General features: G+C 52.5%; 1 protein-coding gene across 1 annotated transcript; it reads right to left on the reverse strand.

Moving 5' to 3' along the window:
* Positions 1–6,103: 6,103 nt before the first annotated feature.
* Positions 6,104–23,547, reverse strand: EMC8 (ER membrane protein complex subunit 8). Its single transcript, XM_058707821.1, has 5 exons — positions 23,111–23,547; positions 15,116–15,192; positions 7,883–7,952; positions 7,050–7,144; positions 6,104–6,575 (listed from the first exon to the last, which is right to left on the reverse strand). Exons 1-5 carry the CDS (start codon positions 23,339–23,341, stop codon positions 6,416–6,418), a joined length of 633 nt encoding a protein of 210 aa, XP_058563804.1. The 5' UTR covers positions 23,342–23,547; the 3' UTR covers positions 6,104–6,415.
* Positions 23,548–23,578: the final 31 nt, after the last annotated feature.

The following is a 23,578-nucleotide window of genomic DNA, read 5'->3' on the forward strand; positions in this document are numbered from 1 at the left end:
CGGGGATCACTGGGGCATTTGAGCTGTGCACACGTGGACGGTTCTGCTTCCTGACATTTTCTTCCCGTTAACAAATGGACTCCCGTGGTTTTAATTAGCTTCCCCTTGATGACATTCGTGGAGCACATTTTCATACGCTCGCTGGCTGTGTGGATATCTTCTTTTCGGAAGCGCCTGATCAGCCGGGCTGTCTATTTTTAAAGACTGATCTGTAGTTTTTTAATATATTTGGGTAGACACATTGGAGTTTTCGGTTGAGTGACTGTATCATAAATGTTTTCTTCTGCCCTGTGGCCTCCCTTTTCACAACCCTGATTATGTCTTTTAAATGAACAAAAGTTCTTGATTTCAACAGAGTATAACGGATTGTTTCTTTATAGGTCCTGTTGAAAAATCTTTGCTGAGCCCATGTCATGAATACATTCTTCTGTTACCTTCTGGAAGCTGTATCGTTTTAGACATAGACCAATAATCCACGAGATGCCACCACAAATCACCAAAATGTCTGAAATTAAAGACCGCCAACACCAAGGGTTGAATTTAGGAGATGAATGTAAGTGAGCAACGTAACAGTTCGGAAATAAACTGTTTACATAGTCCAGCAAATATGAATTACGCTCTTATAAAGGGGTTTCATGGCACACCTCTTTCAATAAATTTAAATCTAAGACTTGAGAATTCAAAGATCCAGAGTTCTGACATTTAGGGAGAGGTAGTTAGAAGGATATCAGCAAATGGTGAGAGTTCAGATGACTTTTAGTTTGTACCTCGTTTTGTCTGAGCTGATCTGCAGTAGGTCCCTGTGGGTATGTCTTAATACATGGGGGCCAGGGCGGGGCTCTGGGGAGCCACATGAGTCTCACTATAAAGGCACCTCCTGGAAAGGAGCAGCACAGGACAGACTGGAGCCCAAACTTTGAAAATTAAAGACACAGGGCACCTGGGTGGCTCAGTCGGTTAAGCGTCCGGCTTTGGCTCAGGTCATGATCTCAAGGTTTGTGGGTTCGAGCCCCGCGTCAGGCTCTGTGCTGACAGCTCGGAGCCTGGAACCTGCTTCCGATTCTGTCTCCCTCTCTGCCTTTCCCTCGCTCACGCTGTCTCTCAAAAATAAATAGACATTACAAAACAATTTAAAGACGTGCAAGACACCTCAGAAGGCAGAGGGAGTGTTAAGACATTGACCTTGCTCTATCACCCTGGGTCTAGGGCTATGAGATTGTTCAAAAGCTATCAGTCTGTTTCTGATTGTCCAAATGTTAAGCATACGTGTTGTGCATTGTGTGTGCAATATGTTTTAAAAAAGAAAAAAATCAAAGAAGCTCCCGCTGAGACAGAGTTCACTCAGGAGCCCTGAATTCTGCCAGTGTGAGCCCGGTCGAGCTGTGAGTTCTCAGCTGCTGACCTGCCCAATTAGGTTCCACAGTGCCAGCCTTATGGTCCAGCTCCTCAGGTCCTGGCTGTCTGGGTACCACTGGGTGAATCTCTGGATTTCTGTGGATCTGAATCTACCTGCCACGAATGCCAACTTTTGGGCCCAGAAGCTCAATGAATTGGGATGCTTGGGGTCTGGGCCCAGGAATCTGCACAAATTTCCTAATATTTTCCTTGTATTTATACCTTCTATATCTTAAATTATGCCGTAAGGTCCTCCAAGTTCTTTGCATCTCAATATCCAAGGACATCACTGCACATTTGACTTTCTACCTCGTCTTTGGGGGGGAGGGGAGGGGAATGGAGGATGGAGGCAGGGAGTAACTTTCTTTGCCACCTTCTGACTTGAGCATACACTGACGTCACAGTGAGGACGAAAACGTGTTAGCAATGGGGTGGGGACGGGAAGCTGACGGTGGGAAAGAGGCAGACACGGCTTTTCTGCTCCCGGTCTCCTAGGAGAGGGGCCACACCTGGAGCCCTTGCCTCACCTTCCCTTCTGGTCTGTGTCTTGGGCAGACGCGTCAACACCCGTGCCCTGGTTCCCCCTGCAAAACGCACACGAGGCCCTGAGACATCATAGCGGGGTTGGGAAGGTAAACGTGAGGAAAGGGTTAGATATAAGCTGCTGTTGTCTTTCGAGAAGGCCGCTTTCACTTACTTACTCATTCGACAAACGTGCCCTGGATGTCTCCTGAGTAAGCGCTCTGTTCTTTCTCGGTCCGGCCTGGAACCGCTACAGCATTAGCAGTGGAGAACCTTCCTCAGCGCAGCCCTAGCGTGTCCCGCTAAGTGCCAGCACATGGGGTCTTCACGACGTTCCCGCAAACAGGCGTCACCGCCCCACGTTTGACAGGACACGAGACACGCCTTGCACGCAGCCGCAGAGCAAAGGCGGCAGAGCTGGGGTTCACACCTGGCACGCTGGGCCACTCACTGCCACACAGCCCCTCCCGCCGGCTGGTGCCAGACCCTGCTGCCTCGTGCGGTCACCTAAGGGGGGGTGAGGCACGGCGGGAGGCAACGGGAAGATTCTCCCTTGTGAGAAAATCGACTCTGAGACGGTCGACTCTTCTCTAGTAACGAGGCAGATGCAGGGAAGGGACCTGGATGGTGCCGAATCCTGTCCACCTCGGAATTCACTTAATCCTCAGTGCCCGAGGAGCATCCAGGGCCCTCGGCGAACTGGCCAGTGTCCTGCCTCGGGACAGGCTCCCCGGCCACCGGGGACTGTGCCAGGCCAGGAGCCTTGCCCACACAACTTCACGATGATTCTGAAAGGCAATTATTTACAGGTTTGTAATTGGTATCTGGAACGTTTGTTCAGACAGCCCTAAATATAGTATGTTACTCTCTCTGCTTTGCGAGGCAACACAGGTTCGAGCCAAAGGTTCCCTCCAGTCAAATTCAAGCGGATGCTTCGCTGGCACCAGACGCACTGCTTTCGAAGCAAAAGACCAAGAACACGATTCTTGGCAGCTCTAGAGCTGGACTCGATCTCATAATCTAAAGAAAAACCTTCAGGTCCCTGCAGGGAAAGAGCCACCCCAACAAGTTAATCCTTAAGGAACAAAAGGACCCTCAGAAGAAAAGCAATTTATTCTAAGACACGGAAAGCTGATCAGATTTTGCATCCCATTCGAAGGTATCTTCGACATTTTTAAGGAGACACAAGTCAAGATTATGGGGATAAAAATATTCAAGTTACCCCCTGGACTCTAAAGCATATGCAAATGAAGTCGGAGAGCTCTAACTGCCTACCTGAGAGTTGCCAAGGGGAGCACAAACCATCATTTGCTGCCAGGCCTTCTCGGTATTGAAGGGAAAAAAATCCCACGTTTAAGAGGCACTGAGTTGATGGAAAGCCTCAAGAAATGTCAACTAGTCAAACGGAAGTCTATCTTTAGACTGCGCTCTCTTCGCTAACGTGGCTAAAAATGCCCGCAGGGTACAAAGATTGATTCCCCTGGCTGTTCTTCTAGCGTCTGCCTACCATGATGTCATAAAGTAGCTACTGTGTCAAGATACATACAATACCAAAGAGGGGCAGTTATGGAAGCAAGCATTTTTCTTTCGTAGCTGAGAATCATCATATGCAGAAACAACAGGTTTTCAAGTAGATCAGAAAAATAAGCTGTACAACCAAAGCTAATTACACAAGGACTTTTTACACCAAGGAGGCTTAAAAACACCAGATTCCCGGAAAACAGACTTGAAGATTTAAATTGCGGGGCACCCGGGGTGGCTCAGTTGGTTGGTTCAGCGGCCAGCTTCGGCTCAGGTCATGATCTCGCGATTCGTGAGTTCGAGCCCCACGTCAGTCTCTGTGCTGACAGCTCAGAGCCTGGAGCCTGCTTTGGATTCTCTGTCTCCCTCCCTCTCTGCCCCTCCCCGGCTTGTGTTCTGTCTCTCTCAAAAATAAGCATAAATGGGGCGCCTGGGTGGCGCAGTCGGTTAAGCGTCCGACTTCAGCCAGGTCACGATCTCGCGGTCCGTGAGTTCGAGCCCCGCGTCAGTCTCTGGGCCGATGGCTCAGAGCCTGGAGCCTCCTTCCGATTCTGTGTCTCCCTCTCTCTCTGCCCCTCCCCCGTTCATGCTCTGTCTCTCTCTGTCCCAAAAATAAATAAAAAACGTTGAAAAAAAAAAAACAAATTAAAAAAAAAAAAGCATAAAAAATTTAAACTGCTCAAGATTTCTAAGTTGTTTTGCATTCTAAATCACCCTAACTCAATTAGAATTAGCCAGACTGATTTTCTTCTAGCAAGCACAGCGCTTTTGTTATTTGTGAAGTTCCTGCTGACTTTTCCATGTTCGGTGTCCCCAGTTCTTCAGGCGACCATGGTTGGAAATGGAAATGACATTTTATCCATTAATGATTTATCCTGCCCGTTTCGTACTGGATGGGTGCTATGGTAGAGACCACAACATCCACCAGGGTGATTCTGAGCACACGGCTGGGTCTGAGGGGACATCTCTACACAACCACACCCCGCCCCCCGCCTGCCCTCAGATCCCTTCAGATTTAAGATTTTGATGGACAGAGTTTCTCAGTACACGAATATGCTTTGTGTCATTCCTTAAAGCCTTTTCTACAAAAAGGCAAAGAAAGAATACAAATGCGTGGCTGCTGGGCAGCTTCTCACTTTTATCCTGGGAAGGAAACAATCTGGTTCTTAGCGCCAGGGAGACGACAGGCCCGGGACCTCACCACAAGGCTGGGTGGCGAGGTCGGGGGAGCCCGGCACGGGCTTCTGCTGTTTTTACAAGGATGTAGGAGGTGTGCGCGCTTGGGAAATGCGTTTTTGTTCTTTTAAACCTACATTCCTCCTTTTGGAATATTTAACACGCTTTCTTCTGAAAACCTAAGCCTGACTCAGCCACAGAGCGGGAACCTGGTTCCAGGCCGAAATCCGGACGGGAGGGAGGCACAGCTTTCCTGGGAAGCTGGTGGGAAAAACGAGCACAAGGATCCCACAGAGAGGTGAACACAAGGTACAGCAAGAGTCGGTCTTTAAAATGCCTCCCGAGGGGCGCCTGGGTGGCGCAGTCAGTTAAGCGTCCGACTTCAGCCAGGTCACGATCTCGCGGTCCGTGAGTTCGAGCCCCGCGTCGGGCTCTGGGCTGATGGCTCGGAGCCTGGAGCCTGTTTCGGATTCTGTGTCTCCCTCTCTCTCTGCCCCTCCCCCGTTCATGCTCTGTCTCTCTCTCTGTCCCAAAAATAAATAAAAAACGTTGAAAAAAAAAAAAAAAAAAAAAATGCCTCCCGAGTTACAGCCCTGGCCACACCTTCATGCCACCCAGCTCTGCCAGCTCCCCTTGGCCTTGGGCCGCTGTAGCACGTGCTGGTTTTAATCCCAGGAAAAGAGCTTTCTTTGGTGGTAAATGCTCCCTTTCTGAAACAAACACAGACCCACTCGGAACGAGACGGCTCCCCGCTCTCCGACCCGTCACCCTCACCCGTGTCCGCGTCCTCACGTGAAGGAACGCCAGCTTCAGAAGCTAAGGGGGAGGGGTGTCTGAAGAAAGGGCGGAGAAAAGGACTCCTGCAGGAGAGAAAAAATGCCGCGGTACCATAGAGCCCCCTCGTCCTCTCCTCGGATTGCATTAGAGCTTGACCACCTGTTCCAACCACAGAGCTCGCAGCGCTCTGTGAAGCGTGGGGAGTCTAAGTTCGGTGTTGCTTTTGTTGCTTCAAATACAAAAGAAACAATTACAGAACAGGTTAGAACCATTTGGATCATCATGCGAGTGAGTTAGGAGTTGGGACTGATTTCCGCCTTTCAAAGGTCATCTTAATACGGTTCCCTTTTCCCTTAATACGGTCCCACAGGCTCATGAGCTTTCTAGTTGACTGACAAGCATCACAACCGTGCTCCCGCGCGAATTCCTACTATCAGCAGTGGCTGTTTTCACCCTTCACGATGAAGGTTTCTCAGGCGACAGTGGCATCGTTCCCACTGTGTGGTCGCGGCAGCGACGTGCGCCCGACGGGTGTGGGGCCGCGCGGTTCAGGGCTGCAGGCTCCCCACCGCGGACACCAGCCCGCCATGCACCCGATCCCGGGACCGGACACGAACCCAAACGGGACGAAAAGTCACAAACACTCAAGTACAAGATCTGGGCTTTTTCTGTTAAAGGCAGTTCGTAAGACTTAAGAAGTATTCTCTCCAGATTATAAAAGGTTAAAACTGTTTAATAGGAACAATCTTGGACAGGCAGAAACAGCTTTGATCTGGAGGATTAGAGCAACAGACAACTGGGAAGGACTCCACAGGGGCAGTCGGATGGGACACGCTGCACCTCTTCTGGCGACTGCATTAAAAAGCCGGCAGAGGGACATCCTGCCCTCTGTCAGGACACGTGCCGCCTCTGAGAACGGCCAGCTCTCCACACGGGCTACAGGAGAGATGTTATTTACACTGAAAAATAGCTTTCTTCTTCCGTGCAGTGGACATAGCCAGACAGCAGTCGCTAACACCCCTCCCTAGCACAGGTGCAGGACAGCTTTATTGATCTCCGGGTTTGTCCAGTCATTCCGAATGTCATCTAGGTGGTTATCGAAATCCACAAGTGTTTCGTACGACCGGCTGTCCAGGAGCGACGCGGAGATCCTCTGGGCCTCTGGCCAGTCTTCACAGTAATCACTACAAGGCGAAACAGGAGAGATCAGGCCCTCGGCAAAGAACAGGTGGCTTTCCAACAGAGCACACAGAAAACCGGCCACACACACAGTGGGACAAAGGAAGACAGTCACGGATGCCAGCACCCACGAATGTTTTCAACAAAGATGGGCCTAAAGAGCACGGGGCATGGTTGAGAAACGAAGGAGCCCCTTCCGAACGAAATTCTGAAGAAGCCGGAGGGGGACGGCAGATGCTTTCAGAGTGCTTATAAATAACCACAGCAGAGGCCCGAAAGAGGGGGCCCGGGGGCGGGGCGGGGACCCCGGAGTAGCGCCCAGCTTCTCTCGGGAGCCAGGGAGCATGCACGCTTTCTGTGTGAGGTTTGTACACCCCCCTGGAGAATACGCTCTCTCGAAACCAGAGGCCAGGCCGGCTTTCCCGTGGGAGCAGCCCCCAGCACACCGCACGGGGCCGCCCCGAGGACACGGCACTCACTAGTGTGGGTCTCTGCACCGCCACTTGTTTTCATGGTGCTCGTACACGTGGATCGTGGGTACCACGCAGTCCATCGTGAACTTGGTGTTGTCCACCTGCGCACAAGACAAAGGACGCGCTCGTGAACAGAGCTGACGGGGAGCGGCAGCCGGCACCTTGGTGGAAGGCCTCAGGCGCCTCCTCGTGGCTCGAGGCGGCAGCGGAAGCCCCGGCCCGGACAGAAACCCCCACACGGTGCGCGGACTCCGCAAACCCGATGCGGGCAATCACACCTCGAGTGGCCCGAGACTAACTGTTACGGAGAATAAGTGCTCAGTAAGTACTTCACAGCTTTCTCACAAAAGCACTTTCTGCCCCCCTGTTAGAAGTCTGTCTGAACTGAGCTTGTGTACCAAGGGTTTGATGTTGGCTACCGTCTGCCTGACTTCTTGCTTCCCTCTGGGCCGTCGGCTGCTCTGATTCAACGGCTCTCACACTTGAGCGCGCATCAGAATCATCTGGAAGCTTACTCAAGCAGCCTGCTGGGCCCTGAGAATCTGCATTTCCGACACGTTCCCAGGTGGTGCTGATGCCGCTGGCCCAGAGCCCCACTCTGAGGACCACTGAGCTGGAACGACCGCCCCTCCTGGAGGCGTGGAGTGGGCCGCGCCCCAGCGGCATTCACACTGCGCCTGCGGGCCTGCAGCCGGGAGGAGGCCGCGAAGGGCGCCACTGGCCTGACGGAGCCTCTGCGGAGAGGAGACCGCTCACACGAGAAAGCTCCGCGTGAGCAAGAGAACGCTCGGCAGCCGGTCCGGCAGCAGAAAACGCGACAGCGCCCAAGAGTGACTCACCATGACGAGGGCGGTATCGCCGAAGCCCTCGGCGATTCTGGAGGCCACCTTCTCTGCTACCTGGTTCGGACTGCAAAAGACGCGGCAGTGAGCTGACAGTCGTTCTAGTCGACGCTGTCCAACAGTCTCCCCCGGGGCAGGGCTCACGCACACGGAGGCAGAGGGCGGTGCCGGTAACCCGTGCGCGCTCGTCACGCCTGCCAGGGCGGCTTCTGGCCGTCGCGGTCAGCCGCAGGGACTTGTGCCGAGGGTAGGGAGTGCTGTCGGGCCACGGGGAGCAGGGCGCGAAGCGGGCCCTTGCCTTCCGGCAGACGCACCCTGAGCAGAAGGGCCCCCTGGAGCCAGCGGAGAGGAGAGCGCAGCACACGCTCGGAGCTCCCGCCCTCTGACGCCTCCCTGGCCGCCCGCTTCATCACACACCTGCTCACAGAGGGACTCCATCTACCTCTCGGCTGCTGGCAATGGAGTCGGCCGCCTTTTCTTTTTAAGTTTAAACATTTCTAGGCCATTCCAAATCTTCTCCACGCTCGTCAGCCTCCAATCGCTGGCTCCGGCCCATCCCGACCTCGGTAAGTGACAACTTGCACCCTTGAGTCCATAGAGCAGACCAGAGAGGCTCCCGCATCATCCCTGCACTACCCTCGCCGCCCTGGCTGTTTTCTGATCCCATCTCAGGCAGAGGCCTCCTCGCAGCCGGGGGCCCCTCCACGCAGACCTCCTCCTCAGGGGGTCTCCTTTAGTGGCCCCTGCCCCGCTCCAAATTTGAGCCGGTCTTTTTTCCTCCATGGGAAAAAACACTATTTGCCTGGTTCCCTCTGTCCAACCTGTCTCCTTTCACCCGTGTTTCTTAAATTTCAACCAATCTCACTCTTTAATAAGCCGGCAGTCTTGTCTCTTCGGGCCACCGGGGTACCCACCCCCTTACCTTCGAGGGTCTGCACCCCGGAGGCCTGCCAAGCACCCTCGTCCTCCCCCCGGCCCTGCGGCCCAGCTGGAACCTCCCGCTCCACTTTCCCTGACTGCCCACTCCCCCTTGACCCTCACCGGGTGCTGGAGACTCTTCCCTTGCCTCGGCCTCCTCTGCCCTCCTCCCACTCACTGCGCTCAGGCTGTCACCCTACACCTGGGTTTCCCCAAAACTGCTTCCTAACCGGCCTCGTTTCCTAGGCTCTTATTTCGTGTATCTTCAGATCAAACTTCCTAAAATGAAACTTCCAGTCTGTTTCCCACGACTCATCAAAGCTTGGGAGACAAGAGTCCACTGTGCTCAGCTCCGTGCGTCCAGCCTTTCTCCCTGTGGACCAGCTACCGTTCCTACACACGGGAGCAGTGCTTTGTGGGTCTTTAACGTCAGTGCAACGGCCTGCATACGACCTCCCTCGCGTGCTCCTCCCCGGCACTCACACTGTTCCCTGTTTGGGATGCCCTTCCGACCTGCTCTCCGCTTACCGAATCCCCTCCCGTCCATGATGCCCAGAAAACTCTTTTCTCGGCACGCTGCCCCGGCGGGGGTCCGTCTGGCCTGCCTCTAAACTCTGTTTATTCCTGAAGCGCTTTAACGCCCAACCCTTGGCGCACAGATCTTTCTGTGCATCTCATTTTTGCCCCGCACAACGAAGAGTCTCAGCTTTTTGAACCAAGGACGGAGACGTAATATATTTTAACGGCCACAAAAACACATGGATAATTATGGGGTTTACCTAAGGAAACATACGATTATGCTGTGACCGAGCTGGGGGAAAAAAAAAAAGTCCGATTAATAATGTCTTAGGAAAATGAGTTATTTTATTTAATTACTCCATTTTCACGTCCAAAATTGAGATTTGCAGTGATGTGATGCCTGTAAGTCTGCAGGATTAGAAAAAATGACGCAAAAACAACAAAGCAGTCTGAAGGAGAACGGGCCCCAGGGGCTGCTGTCCCTCAGGCCACCGCGGAAAGCCTGGCAAGGGACGCACAGCCGTGCCGCATTTACCAGGAGCCGGCAGGCGCCCAGTTACCACGGCTCGAGTGGCGAATGGCAAGGACGGGGACTGGAGCCACGGAGGAGGCCTGCCTATTCACCCATGAAACGCGGGCCAGACACAATCCGACGTCCCTAACTCACGCCTCAGATGCAGAGAAAAGAAGTCGGTGTTTGCTAAGTAAGTGATCTTCTCAGACTCGTGAAGCTTCTGCCATGAAGACACTTCTAAAACCATCGTCCTAACATTTATGATGATCACTCATAGTAGCTAGCGACTTTTATCAGGAAGGGGTCAAGAAACATCCATTAAAAACAACAACTACCTCTTCAGATGCCCCGAAACTCAAATTTAAAATGCATTCTTTTGAAAAAAGTCAAATTGTAGTTAATGAGTAGAAAAAGTATTTGAAAGAATGCCACTTTACAGTTTTTGGCATCACGCACTTACTCTCAAATCCTGACTAGCCTCACCCCTGACTGCATTCCTAATGTAGGACTGTCCCTTTATGGGAGCAGCGTCACCCCCTTGCTTCTACCTAGGCCGGGTCACCCCCTTGTTCCCGTCAAGACTCGGCTCAAATAAACCTGCAGGAGCACCCTGGAGGCAGAGACCCCTTTGCCAATCCCCTTCCCCACTCGCTAAGCCAGAAATTTGCTTGAACTGAGATCGCACATTCTCGACCTAAATGCTTTTTTTTGAGCATCTAACCTCAGGCCAGGGCGCTGTGCCTGGTACTGACGTTCCCCACGTGTAATCCAAATTAGGAAGCAAAACACCAGTCATTATCAAGTACTATAATAAAACTTGACACGATGCCCTTAAGCTTAATAAAATAGCTACAAACATGTTACACCTCAAAATATCAAAATATGGATTGGTTTTTTAAAAAAACTATGTTTCCTGGGGTGCCTTGGTGGCTCAGTCGGTTAAGTGTGCGACTCTTCATCTCGGCTCGGGTCATGATCTCACGGTTCATGGGTCCGAGCCCCGCGTCGGGCTCTGTGCTGACAGCTCGGAACCTGGAGCCTGGAGCCTGCTTCGGATGCTGTGTCTCCCTCTCTCTCTGCCCCTCCCCTGCTCGTCCTCTGTCTCTCTCACTCTCAAAAATAAATAAAACATTAAAAATACAACTATGTCTCCTATGTTGTACTTTTCGTCTCTGTGGCTTACTTATTTAAATTTTATTTATTTATTTTGAGAGCGAGAGAGGGAGAAAGAGAATCCCAAGCAGGCTCTGTGCTGTCACGGCAGAGCCTGATGTGGGGCTTGAACTCAAGAACTGTGAGATCACACCCTGAGCCAAAATCAAGAGTCAGATGCTTGACCGACTGAGCCACCCAGGTGCCCCCTGTGACTCATTTATTTTGTAATTTAAAGTCTGTACCTCTTTATCCCCTTCATCTATTTCACCTATCCCCCCGCCCACCTACCCTCTGGTGACCACCAGCTTATCCCCTGTATTTAACGGTTATTCGTTATTTATATTTATTACTATTATTAACAAATTTTTTTTAAACATTTATTCCTTTTTGAGAGTAAGAGAGACAGAGCATGAGCAAGAGAGGGGCAGAGAGAGTGAGACACAGAATCCGAAGCAGGCTCTGAGCAGTCAGCACGGAGTCTTACGTGGGGCTCGAACTCACAGACTGCGAGAACATGACCTGAGCCCAAGTCAGACCCTTAACCAACTGAGCCACCCAGGCACCCCTATTATTTTTAAAAAGATTTTATTTTTAAGTAATTTCTACACCTAACATGAGGCCCAAACTCACAACCCCGAGATCAAGAATCGCATGCTCCACTGACAAGACAGCCAGGTGCCCCAAGAGTTTAAGATTCCACATGTAAGTGAAATCATATGATATTTGTCTTTCTCTGACTTATTTCACTTAGCATAATACCCTTGAGGTCCATCCATGTTGTCAAAAAGGGCAAGATCGGGGCGCCTGGGTGGCGCAGTCGGTTAAGCGTCCGACTTCAGCCAGGTCACGATCTCGCGGTCCGTGAGTTCGAGCCCCGCGTCGGGCTCTGGGCTGATGGCTCGGAGCCTGGAGCCTGTTTCTGATTCTGTGTCTCCCTCTCTCTCTGTCCCTCCCCCGTTCATGCTCTGTCTCTCTCTGTCCCCAAAATAAAATAAAAATAAACGTTGAAAAAAAAGAAAAAAAAAATAGCCAGGAGTGGAATTACTGGATCATATGGTGGTTCTATTTTTAACTTTGGGGGACCCTCCACACTGCTTCCACAGAGGCTGCACCAATTTGCATTCTCCACCAACAGGTCCTCTTTTCTCCACATCCTCACCAACACTTGGTATTTCTTATGTTGTTGATTTTAGCCATTCTGACAGCTGTGAGGGGACATCTCATTGTGGTTTCGACTGGTATTTCCCTAATGATGAGCGATGCCAAGCGTCCTCTCCGTTGGGACTGTTGTGCCTTCTGTACGTCTTCTTTAGAAAAATGTCTATTCAGGTCCTCTGCTCATTATTTATTATTTTTTTTTTGGGGGGGGGGAATGTTGAGTTGTAGAAGTTCTTTCTGCATCTTGGATATTAACCCCTTATGGGTTATGTCATTTGCACACATCTTCTCTCGCTCACTCGCCTGCCTTTTTTTGTTGGTGGTTTCCTCGGCTGTGCAAAAGCTTTTTCTTTTGGTATAGTCCTAATAGTACACTTGAATGACCCTTTTTTGGAAAAAGCAATCATAGGACTAGTGATAGTAACAGCCCAAAGCTGGCACTTCCAACCAAGCACAAAGCTAAACATGATATACGTTGCTTCACTTTGTCCTCAAGACCGGCTTCTGAGGCGTGAGCTTTTACCACCATTTTACAGACAGGACCACTGCAGCCCAAAGAGGCGAATCAGTAAGTCATCTATGCTTCGAATCCAAGTGTACCTGACTGTAAGGCCCAGGCTGTGAGAGTCAATCAGCTGGTATTTCTAAAAGAAGGACACATCTGAAGTTAGGCCTGGCTGAGAGACAAGTGAAGGTTTTCCCGGCAAATGGTATTGGACACGGACGTTAGCGTAACCGTAGCTCCTGAGCTTCCAAGCTGTGTGTGTGGCGTCTGTGCAGTGACCGTGTCTGCATGGACTTTCTCCACCGGAGTGTCGTGAGGGTTGGAAAGGATGACACACAGTCCTGGCACACACACCGGGAGGATAAGCGCCCCCCCCCCCCCCCAAATCTCGCAGAGACTCATCCGAAGGGACTAAAGGGTAACGGGCCCTCTTGTCCCCCAGCTCTCTTTAATCCCCCTACAGATCTGACAAGGGCCTCTCAGCAGGCGCGTAAACAGACATAGATGAGAGAATGCAAAACCTCCTGAGCAGGGCAGGTGAAGGAAATGGGAAAGTCTAGATTACGAGTCGCATGAAAATGGTGTCTGGGTAGGAGAAGGCTGGGCTGGGCTGGGCTGAGGTCCAAATAGAGGCAGGAAGACGGAGGCGCCGTGAGCCACACAGGCACGCAGATAAGAGCCGTGCACACACACGTGGGGCAACCACGCTAGGCCGGGGTTTGGGAGTGTGCTGGGGGGGGAAGGAAAGGGAGGCTTCTACACTTAACACACTGGTGCCATTACCTCCTGCCTGGTCTCCTCGCCTTTCTGTGAGAGAGCACCTGTGGGAGGGTATTGCTCGGTTCAGGAAACCTCCTTCCGAGGACAGCTCCCCACTGCTTACAAAGTGCAGTTCCAAAGGCCTTAGAGCCCGACCTTTCTAGGGTTGCTTCCTAGCATTTCCTTCCGTGTGTGTGCCCTGGATTCCTGCCCACTTCAGCCCGGTGTCTACCTCACGCGTCCCCTCTCTGGACGCTCTTCCCTCCTCTCTCTACACGTGAACCTGACAAGCCCACTCCCGGGTGCCCCGTTCAAATGACACCGCTCCCCGAGGGCTTTCCCGGTCATCCCCACAGAGCAGCTCCTCACTGCTCTTGCTGCGAGAGCCTCTGCACCACCCTCACGGCGTGCGTGTGGCCCTGGGCCGGTCCTTCTGGGCCCGGTCTTTCACGTAACAAAGACGGAGACCACAAGGGCCCTGTGAACAGGTCTGGATCAGAGACGCAGCCGTGGTGTCATCAGTGCGCGGGGGGCTGATGGGATCACACGCAGAAGGGTCCCGTGGAGGAGTGGTGGTTCCCGGGATCACAGAGGCCCTGCATGTTGCCATCCAAGCAGGGGCTCTCGCCAGGGTTGTCTGGAGCCCGGCACTTGGCTGGTCACCCTGCCTCCCCGTGAGTCCTGCCCGTACCCAGTCCCTGAAGCACGTCTGTGCCTCATCAATGACAGCAACGCCTGGTCACCGGCTCACTGTTATTTCCTAAAGTGCTCCTGAGTCCATTCCCTCACTTATGCTGAGCAAGTGGGTGCACTCCGGGCATCCCAGGAACTCTGGGACCGTCCACTGCAGCCCCCAACTGCTTGGACGCCGGAGTCAGTGGCTCTGTCTGACGACGTGAGCCGAGCGAGAGGGCCGTGCCGGGCACCTCCCATCTGTGCCTGGTTTCCGGCTGGAGGAAATCACAGGGAGATCAGAGCACCGACTCCTCTGGGGCTTGCCCTGCTGGCCGTGTCCCTAGAGGGACTGCTTCTCTTGAGGTGCACGTCCTTACCGCCCTCTTCCCCTCGGTCCCTCTAGGCGCAGGGCTGGTGGTGCCGCCTTCTGTCCGAGCCCTCCCCTCTGGTGAGTTCCCTTACACGCTGCCCAGACCTTCGGAAACGACCCTCAGACCGGCCCTCCTCAAGTTATCCGAACATCCAGTGTGCCGTCCCTGTCTCTGTGGAGGAGGAGACTAACGCAGAAAACGAGCCACGTCCTCGCCTTTGCTCACTAGTGAGAACCAGGGGCCCACAAGAAGGAAGCTGCAAACACTACATCCTCATCACGGTACAGACCCTAAGAGCACCAAACCCAAAAGTGGTTTTATTTGTCCCCAAAGACGGCAGCAGTCTTTCCTAATGCTCGGCCCTACACCATTCCTAGCTGGGATCGGAATCAGAGGCCCCTGACTGTCACTTTCATTGTGTGAATTCCCTTCAAGCAAAACACAGATTATACAAATCTCAATTCCAAATTAATGCAAGTGTCACAATTTCTGTTTGGAAATTAACCACACCGCAGCTCCTCTCAGATGCTATAAACGAGCACGGAAGGCAAGGAGGGGTTTGTTCTCACAGAGCCTACCGACGGTCAAGAGGCACAACAGAGACTGTGTGTCACATGATCATTCTTTCACACCAGAGGGTTGTGGCTTGGACATACCTGGCATCCTTGACTCGTTCGTTAGCTTGGTAATAACCAGCGATCACATAGCTATTATCTTTGCACCATGAATCAATCTGAAAGAGACAAACATTGGGAATAAAAGATGAACGATTTTCTCTTAAATGTCACCTCTTAATAAACACAGGAGACCTTGCCCCCCACCCTCCCCCTCCGGACAAGACACAGTATAATCCCTGAATCCTCGTCCCCAGGAGAAAGCTACAAGAAAATGGGTGCTCCCACGAGAAAGGCCACACTAGCTTGCTGTCCATGGTCCACGGGAGGCCACATCACTCTCGCTGAGGGGCCCCAATGCCCACACATGTTGCACAGGGGCAGCACTGCATCTTTACCCACCTCCTCGTCAGATATAAAGAATGGACGCATTCTGGGGCTTGAGCAAGCCTTCAGATGCCGGAAATCGATCTCTCACAGAGAAGCAAACTAAACCTGTACATTTACACAGCCGGGGGCAGAGCCACAATGGAAATCTCGGTCTCTTGAAACCAAGTTTTTTTATATTCTATTTAAATTTCTGTATTCCTAGCAACAAACCATGAAAACACTTTATGCTGGGATGTGGGGTAAACAGGCCACGGACGTCTGTGGGCAGAGGCAGGTGGGGGTGTGTATGCATGTGCACTCAATTCCCTGTGGCATGCTTTTAAACGGGAGCACGGTGGCCGACTTTCAAAGTTTGTGTCCATTTTATAATGCCACTCTTCTCTCATCAGATTTAGCTTCTGGCAGGTCTAATGCCATTATGAAAAACAACAAAAGGTCCTCCTGTTTTGCCATAATGGAATTTTAAAAAATATTTTATTTTTTTAATGTTTATTTTTGAGACAGAGAGAGAGAGACAGAGCGTGAGCAGGGGAGAGGCAGAGAAAGAGGGAGACACAGAATCCCAAGCAGGCTCCAGGTTCCAAGCTGTCAGTAGAGAGCCCGACGTGGGGCTCGAACCCATGAACTGCAAGATCACAACCTGAGCTGAAGTTGGACGCTCAACCGACTGAGCCACCCAGGTGCCCCTGCCGTAATGGAATTTTTTTTTTTTTTAACGTTTATTTATTTTTGAGACAGAGAGAGACAGAGCATGAACAGGGGAGGGGCAGAGAGAGAGGGAGACACAGAATCTGAATCAGGCTCCAGGCTCTGAGCTGTCAGCACAGAGCCCGACGCGGGGCTCGAACTCACGGACCGCGGGATGGTGACCTGAGCCAAAGTCGGCCACTTAACCGACAGAGCCACCCAGGCGCCCCCCATAATGGAATTTTAATAACGTACTGCAGTAAATTCTATTCTCAATCAGAAGAGGAAATAAAATTGATTCTCAGTTTTTTCATAGTAAATTAACTAGTTAAAAATAGTCTTCTTTCCTTAAAAAAAACAACCAAAAAACAAAAACAGCTGTACTGCTCTTTTTCCTGAATTCTGGTTTGGGGCTCAGGCAGCGTCCTCTGTGACTAAAAGCAGATATTACCAGATGGTCCCAGTCCAAGGTTCCCTGCTCGCACAAGGATTAGAATAATAATTCTGGCCTCCTAAGAGCTCATGAATTACCATACTGGGTCAAAACCAAGGCTCAATGAACCAATTAGATGTTTTGGTCATCCACCCAAAAGATTAGGGCTATGTCTCCAATATTCATAATGGCTCTTTCGCTGTAACTTTGCTGCAAAGTACTCCACAGTCACTTGTATTTTGTTTCTATCACTTCTTAAAGGCACGGGTTCCAGAAACTTTCTGTTGGTACCTACAGCAGCAACTTCTTTCATTTTTTTCTAAAACTATTTTTTTGTAGCACCAAACGACGTAGCCCAGCTCTAAACTTTGGCATCTGGCCCCATTCCCTGAACTCAAACCCACACGGTTAGCCCGTTCGGCATAGCCCGCCCTCTCAGCTTTTACTTCCATTCAAAGACCAGCCTCTTGAGTGCGTCCTCGCTAGCCACTTGAGAGGCCCTCTCCTGGCTCTCTGGTGAGGCTTGTCCTTCTAGCCAGTCAGAACCGGAGACAAATCTGAAATGGGTCGGCAGCGCTGATTCCTTCTGGAAACTCTAGGGAAGAATCTCCTCTTTGCCTTGGCCAGCATCTAGAGGTCACCCTCATTCCTTGACTGGGGGCTGCACCACCCTGACCTCTCTTCTGTCATCACCTCTCCTTTCCCTGTACTGCCCCACCTGTCTCCTCCTTAAAAGAACCCTGTGATTACACCGGGCTCTTCAGATCACCCAGGTTCGCCTCCCCACCTCAAGATCCTTAATTTCATCCGCAAAGTCCCCTTTGCCAAGTAAGGTCACATACTCATGGGTTCCAAGTATTAGGGTGTGGACACGCCAGGGGATCATTTTTGGCTGACCACAGCTACGTTTAGTACAAGGACCACTACCTGCTGCCTGTTGCTGTTCTGACCACCCCGTGAGCTGTCTCAGCGGCTCCTGATCCGATCCTGGGCTGGAGGCAACAGTTCAGGACATGTCCCCCAGCAGACACAGATGGGATCACCTGTATCTGTGCTCAGGGAGCACAGAAAGTAACTGACGTGAAGGTGATTCTTGTGACAAACACAGTGGCCGAATCAATTTCAGCAGAAAAACAGCGTCATGACCTCGAGCTTCTAAAACTCTCTGAAAAGGCTGCCCTAAAAGTGAGCCAGTTCATAAAGGCTCTGGCTTGGTTTTTAAACTTTTGAACGATTCAAACAAGGACAACTAAGCTTACTGTGAGGATGCCTGTGATGGACATGCACACCCACGTCCACGGTCCACAGACAGACAGACAGTTGAAAATACAGAAGGGCGGATGTGGAAAAAAAGTTTTTTTTAAAAATGTTTATTTATTTGCTTATTTTGAGAGAGTGAGCGAGTGAGCACGCAAGCAGAGGAGGGGCACAGAGAGAATCCCAAGCAGACTCCGTGCTAACGGCAGAGAGCTGGATGCGGGGCCCGAACTCACGGACCGTGAGATCGTGACCTGAGCCAAAATCGAGACAGACGCTTAACTGACTGAGCCCCCCAGGCGCCCCAGAGTGAACAAGTTTCAATAAGATGGAAGAGTTTTCTTTGATGGTTTCAAAAATGGAACCAGACCTCATCAGGTGAGTGACCCGGAGGGCAGTAAAAGCCGGTGAGCAGAAGACGAGCAGTGTGAACAGGGGAGGCAAGGAGGGGGCGGGCAGGTGGTGAGGGGCTTCCGAATCCTCAGAAAGCCCAAGTGGCTTGTTAAGAAAAGCCTTAGTGGATTCAAGAGGCAGCTCGCCCCGAAGTGGGGCAGGGCAAGGCAGAAGAACTGAGCGGCTGGCGTCTGATCTCCGTTCTCTGTGAGTCCACTTCCACGGTCCCTGCCGTCCCGCCACGCATCCCGTGAACAATCCACACGAAGACCACAGCTCAGGACGACAGGCTCCGCACGCAGGGTCTGAATTCCATATTTACTCTTGTGGTTTCTTTTACTCGTCAGAGGCAAAAGGAGGACACCTTCACCGTGGCATGAGCCTGCCACACCCTCTGCCAAGTGCCTTTTCTGGCTTGTTCCGTGTCAGACACATAGGAGAACGACTAAAGGCACCAGGCCCCACTCGTTCATTGCCAGCTCAGCTGTGCACAAAGAATTACCAGCTTCTCTCTGCAAACTTGCTAACATGCGTGTGTGACATTATCATTTTCATAGCAGTATTACCTCCCTCATGCGACCGTGCCGTTGCCATCGCCATAAAGCAGGTAAGGCAGGAGGAGAGCCACCCTGAGGAGGGCATCACTCCCACACGTGCCACCCACAAGCTGGGGGCGTCTGGGAGCCTTGCCGTCTGCGGCAACAAGCAGGTCTTGGGAGCCTAAGGGGAGGGCTGGACGCATCGAGAAGAAAAGTTGGGTGCTGATTCTCCGCGGGATGGAAAGCAGCTGGCTCCGTGAAAGAGCTTTGGAGGTACGTGGGATGGGGCGAGGGTGAAGTTCAGAGGGAAGAAACGAAGAGAGGGCCTGGAGCAAACCATCTCCGTCTCCCAGGCTAGCTGTGAATGTTCTGGAGGTAACCAGGCAGAGTAGGCAGGGGGCTTAGGAAAGAGCCGGAGGACAGCGGCCCATGCCAATGAGCACAGAGAAGGCACACATGGAGGCAGCAGAAAGAATTCCGGACAAGAATCAAGGTGGTTAGACCAACCGGCAATTGAGAAAGTCATCTCAGCGGAATGTAATCAAAAGTTGCTCCGCAGAACCAGGAAATCAACTGAGGGCAAAAGGACAAAAAGGGATTAGAGAAACAGCAGGTCCACACTGATTTTCCTGCTAACATTTTATGGGTTTTCGCTATTAGAAATAATTCCGTCACTACCTACGTCAAAGGGTTATAAGGATAAATAACAGGCATAAGTGCTTAAAAAAAAAAAATGAAAAGCACCCAGAAATGGAAGGATTTTTTTTTTAAATGGAAAATTATAATGAAAAGCTTTTCAAAGGAATCTGATGTTGCCCTTTGATGGACTGCTTATCAAGTCAGCCTTTCCCAGTTACTAAAAATAATTACAATATGAAACTCCCTGAATAGAAAAAAGCCATGAGAATGAGGCCTCGTTTATACAGTTTCATGGATTTAGAAGCTTTGTTAAAACCGCATCTTCCATAGCTGAAATACTGATAAACTGTGGCTCCGTATGCTGAGACCTTTCATTGCCTTCAGGTTATAAAGTTGCTAAGTCAACAGCTGAATGGCATAAACTGAAATACGTTAATTGTGATAAAGTTTTTTTGGATAGACTCATCGCAAATTTTCCCTTGTAACTTTGCTCTGAGAGTTACTTAATTTGTACTCAATCGGCATCTTTTTCACACCTGTCTAAGGCTGGGGCTGTGATTCAGGGTAGGTCAGTGTAAGAGAGGCCAATGTAACCCACCACCGCTGGGCAAGGGCGGAGCCCCAGCTTGTTCTTACTGCTTACAGAACTTGAGGCCCAGAATCTAGCGCAGACGTAACTCTGCGGGACGGGAGACTCAAACACCGAAGGGCATGTTTGGGGAAGTGCTCTAAGTGGAGAGTGAGGGCAGAACGGAAAAGGGCGGGGGGTAAGATCAAACAGGGCCCCACGCAGTACCCCCTTCCCTCTCTTTAGACAGCATGAGTGGGGGAGGGGCAGGGCGAGAGGGACAGGGTGCCCCTTTCCCTCTTAACAAGCTGGTGGCACTGGGCCATTGTAAGAGTCCGGGTCTCCTCTGGGCATCTTCCCTCCCCAGCTAAGTGGTTTGGGAGGCAGCTCTGCTCCTTGGGGAAAATTTGTGTAAAGGTGACTCTAATGCAGTTGTTTATAGTTAGTAGTATATTTAATTCTCTCAAGTATTGTGTTTCTATGTTATGGAAGTACTATAATCCTTTAACTCTACAAAGCTTAAATAAGAATAAGAATTAGAAAAATTCTTTGACAATTCCAAGTGAGGTTCAAGTTGTCTTTAAGACGCTTAGATATTTCATACGAATTTTTTTTTTTTTTGAGAGAGCGACAGAGTCTGAGCAGGGGAGGGGCAGAGAGAAAGGGAGACAGAATCCGAAGCAGGCTCCAGGCTCTGAGCTGTCAGCACAGAACCCGATGCGGGGCTCGAACTCATGAACGGTGGGCTCATGACCTGAGCTGAAGTTGGATGCTTAACTGAGGCCGTCTGACAGGATTTTAAATGGATTTAAAGAACATGCGTTTCCTTCAGACCCCTCTGGCTACTCCCCTGCCGATTCCCCTTCCATCCACCCTGTAAAGGCACCATCCATAGCTCTCCCCTCATTCCACACACTATCCCCTCCCAACACGACCTGCTCTCATAGCCTCAACAGTCATTGCACAGCTACCGCTTCCCAACCTGCATCGCCAGCCCGTCCGTCTTCCAAGCTCCAGACCCATTTTGCAACATTCAATGCTGGGTCTTCATTTCCCCTCTACAAACGGCACCACTGTCGTCCAAGGCAGAAGTCAGAAATCGAGGCGCCACCCTTGCTTCCTTCTCCCTGTGTCCACACTACGATCAGTCACCAGTCTCAGAGTCCCGTGGAGTCTTCCTCCTGATTCTGTCTGACCTGCCACCTCTCTGCCTCCGGTCCTGTATGCACTTCTCCCAACACTCTCCTTGCTGCAGGCCGGAGCCATCCCTCCAGCACACAAATGCGCCCGTGGAACTGTCTCCAGTGGCGGCCCTCTGTCCTCATGATGGTGCCCGCACTCCCGTGTGACCTGCGGGTTGCTCTGAAATCTGCCCTCGATCCCCTAACACTCTACGCTCTAGCTCCCCCTCTCTGCCATTTTCTCGTCCCCCCTCTGCCTTGAATGTTCTCTCGGCCCCGTCCCCTCCTCCCCCCATTACTACTTGGGTGGCCCGCCTAGCCCTTCCTGGCAAGTGCATTTCCCCAGGCAGCCTGCCTTCCCTGACTCGGCAAGCCTGGGCCAGCCCTGGACCTCACCGCTTTCTGCCGCAGCCCACATACGGCACTTATCCTTAGAGACTGTACTTCTGCTTGGAGCCCGATCAACGGCCAAGCAGGTGCTGTGATCCACAGCCCTTTCTTTCCGCCCCCCAGCACAGGCCTGGCGCCCGACTGGAAAACTGAATAATCCTGCATCAGTGCTCCTGGTAAACCTAGTTCCCTGCAAGTGACTGTATTTCACATGTCCAAGCACCTGAAATTCCCTTGAGATCAGAGTCATTAAGGCGGCTGGATTGAAACACTTGCATCAACTGCCCCCCCCCCCCCCCCCCCGGCAATTTGGTACTGACAGCACATCCCCTCAAGAGCAGCTAGGATGCCTTTTATAAATACCTACTTTCATTTATCTCCTGCCCTGAGAAGATGTGGAGAAACGCACACAATGGTCCAGTTTAACAGGCCCTCAAAGACGCGCCCCGTAGGCCTTGGGGGGCCATTTGCCCAAGGGGACTCCCTGCCTCCCGAGAACCCATTTAGGAAAATTATGAAACGGGCTCATTTTACTTGGGGTGAAGTATGGACAAAGCATTTCTAGCCACACCTTCTCAAACTCAACTACCTTCTGTGTGAACTTTCTTAAGGATCGTAGTTTATGTTTGTACTTAAGTGGAAAGTAAACAGTATCTCAACTCAGCTAGGAAGCGGCTCTGAGGTTCCGGTTTGTTCCGCTCCGAGGTTTTAACGAGTCCGTGGACCTTCCAGGTGGTCTTTTCCCTACGCTGATCCCCAAACCCTAAGAACTACTGCCCGGAGTTCCATTACAGTTGGTCCGTGAGCTAAACCTCTCCCCCACCGCACGTGCATACAGCAGGCGCTCAGCACACCCAAGTGCGATGGCTGAGAGGCAGGTCTGCTACCGCTTTCTAAGTTCAGTCTCCAGCTTTTGAAACCATGGGTGCGTCCTCTGGGGCGCCCGGCAGGCTCGGTCCGTGGGGCGTGCGACTCCTGATCTCGGGGCCGTGAGTTCGGACACCGCGCTGCGGGTAGAGACGACGTCGACAAAGAAAAACCACGGCCGGCAACAGACAGGCTCTCCTTACACGGCGGTCGCGCACCTTCAAAGGGAGGAGTGCCTGTCAGGTCAGAACTACCTCTCCGAACGCGTCTGGACTCTCGAGCCGAGGAGCACTGCCCGCCAAGGAACCAGGGCGTCTACGCCCACGCCAGGTACCGAACGGGCTCTGGGAGGCGGCGCGGGAAGCACGCTGCAGCGTCGAACTCCCAGCTCATCACAACTGCCCGCGCCTCCCGGTCCCCAAAGCATCCGCGCGGTCGAGTCCCGACCCAGTTAGCGACAGCTCGTTCCTGCAAAGGCTACCGGTTTGAGGAACGGACCTAAAGCGCCTCTGGGGGCACGGCGACCGCACAGGCGGCCGTTCCGGCTGCGGCCCCGTGGCGCCGGGCCGAGCCCGCGGGGGCACCCCGGCTCTCCGCCACTGCGGCCGCCTCCGGGCTCCCGCCGGACACCCGCGCTTCCAGCCGGGGCCGCGCCCGCACGCTCCGAGGGGAGGCCGCCCTTCCCGCGCTTACCAGGGTGAGGGCCACCTCCAGCATCGGGGCGAGGGCCAGGGTGCCGTGGAAGAGGGGGATACAGTCCACGAAGAGGGTGTGGGGGGCCCCGGGGCCGCCCAGGGGGAGGTGCTCCTTGCGGGGCTTCTGCTTCTCGGCCACCAGCAGTCCGTTGACGGCGCAGTGCGGGTACTTGGCGCCGTGCAGCACCATCTTGCAGTAAGCCTGGGTGGTCAGCTTCACCCCGGGCATACTGCGCCCGGCAGGGCCCCGGAGGCCCCGGCGCCGGCTCAGGCCTGGATCCCCCGCCCGGCCGCCCGGCAGCTCAGCGGAGAAGCGGGGTGAGGCGGCGGCGGCCTGGCGCGGCCCCGCGGCTGGCGGAGGCCCGCGGCGGGCTGGGCTCCCCACACACCAGCAACCCGCCGGGGAGAAGGCGACGCGCCCGCCTCACACTCCACTCGCGCTTCTGGCCGGGCGCCGCGGTAGAGC

The sequence above is a fragment of the Neofelis nebulosa genome, chromosome 17, assembly GCF_028018385.1.
Source record: "Neofelis nebulosa isolate mNeoNeb1 chromosome 17, mNeoNeb1.pri, whole genome shotgun sequence".
Taxonomy (NCBI): Eukaryota; Metazoa; Chordata; class Mammalia; order Carnivora; family Felidae; genus Neofelis; species Neofelis nebulosa.

What these genes read in the sequence shown, in the direction of transcription:
- EMC8 (XM_058707821.1), bottom strand. Translation starts at nt 23,341, where the DNA reads ATGCCCGGGGTGAAGCTGACCACCCAGGCTTACTGCAAGATGGTGCTG. An exon ending in GCGATACCGCCCTCGTCATG is followed by an intron (nt 7,145 to 7,882) that starts GTGAGTCACTCT and finishes TCTTGTGCGCAG; the next exon opens with GTGGACAACACCAAGTTCAC. An exon ending in CGGTGCAGAGACCCACACTA is followed by an intron (nt 6,576 to 7,049) that starts GTGAGTGCCGTG and finishes TTCGCCTTGTAG; the next exon opens with TGATTACTGTGAAGACTGGC.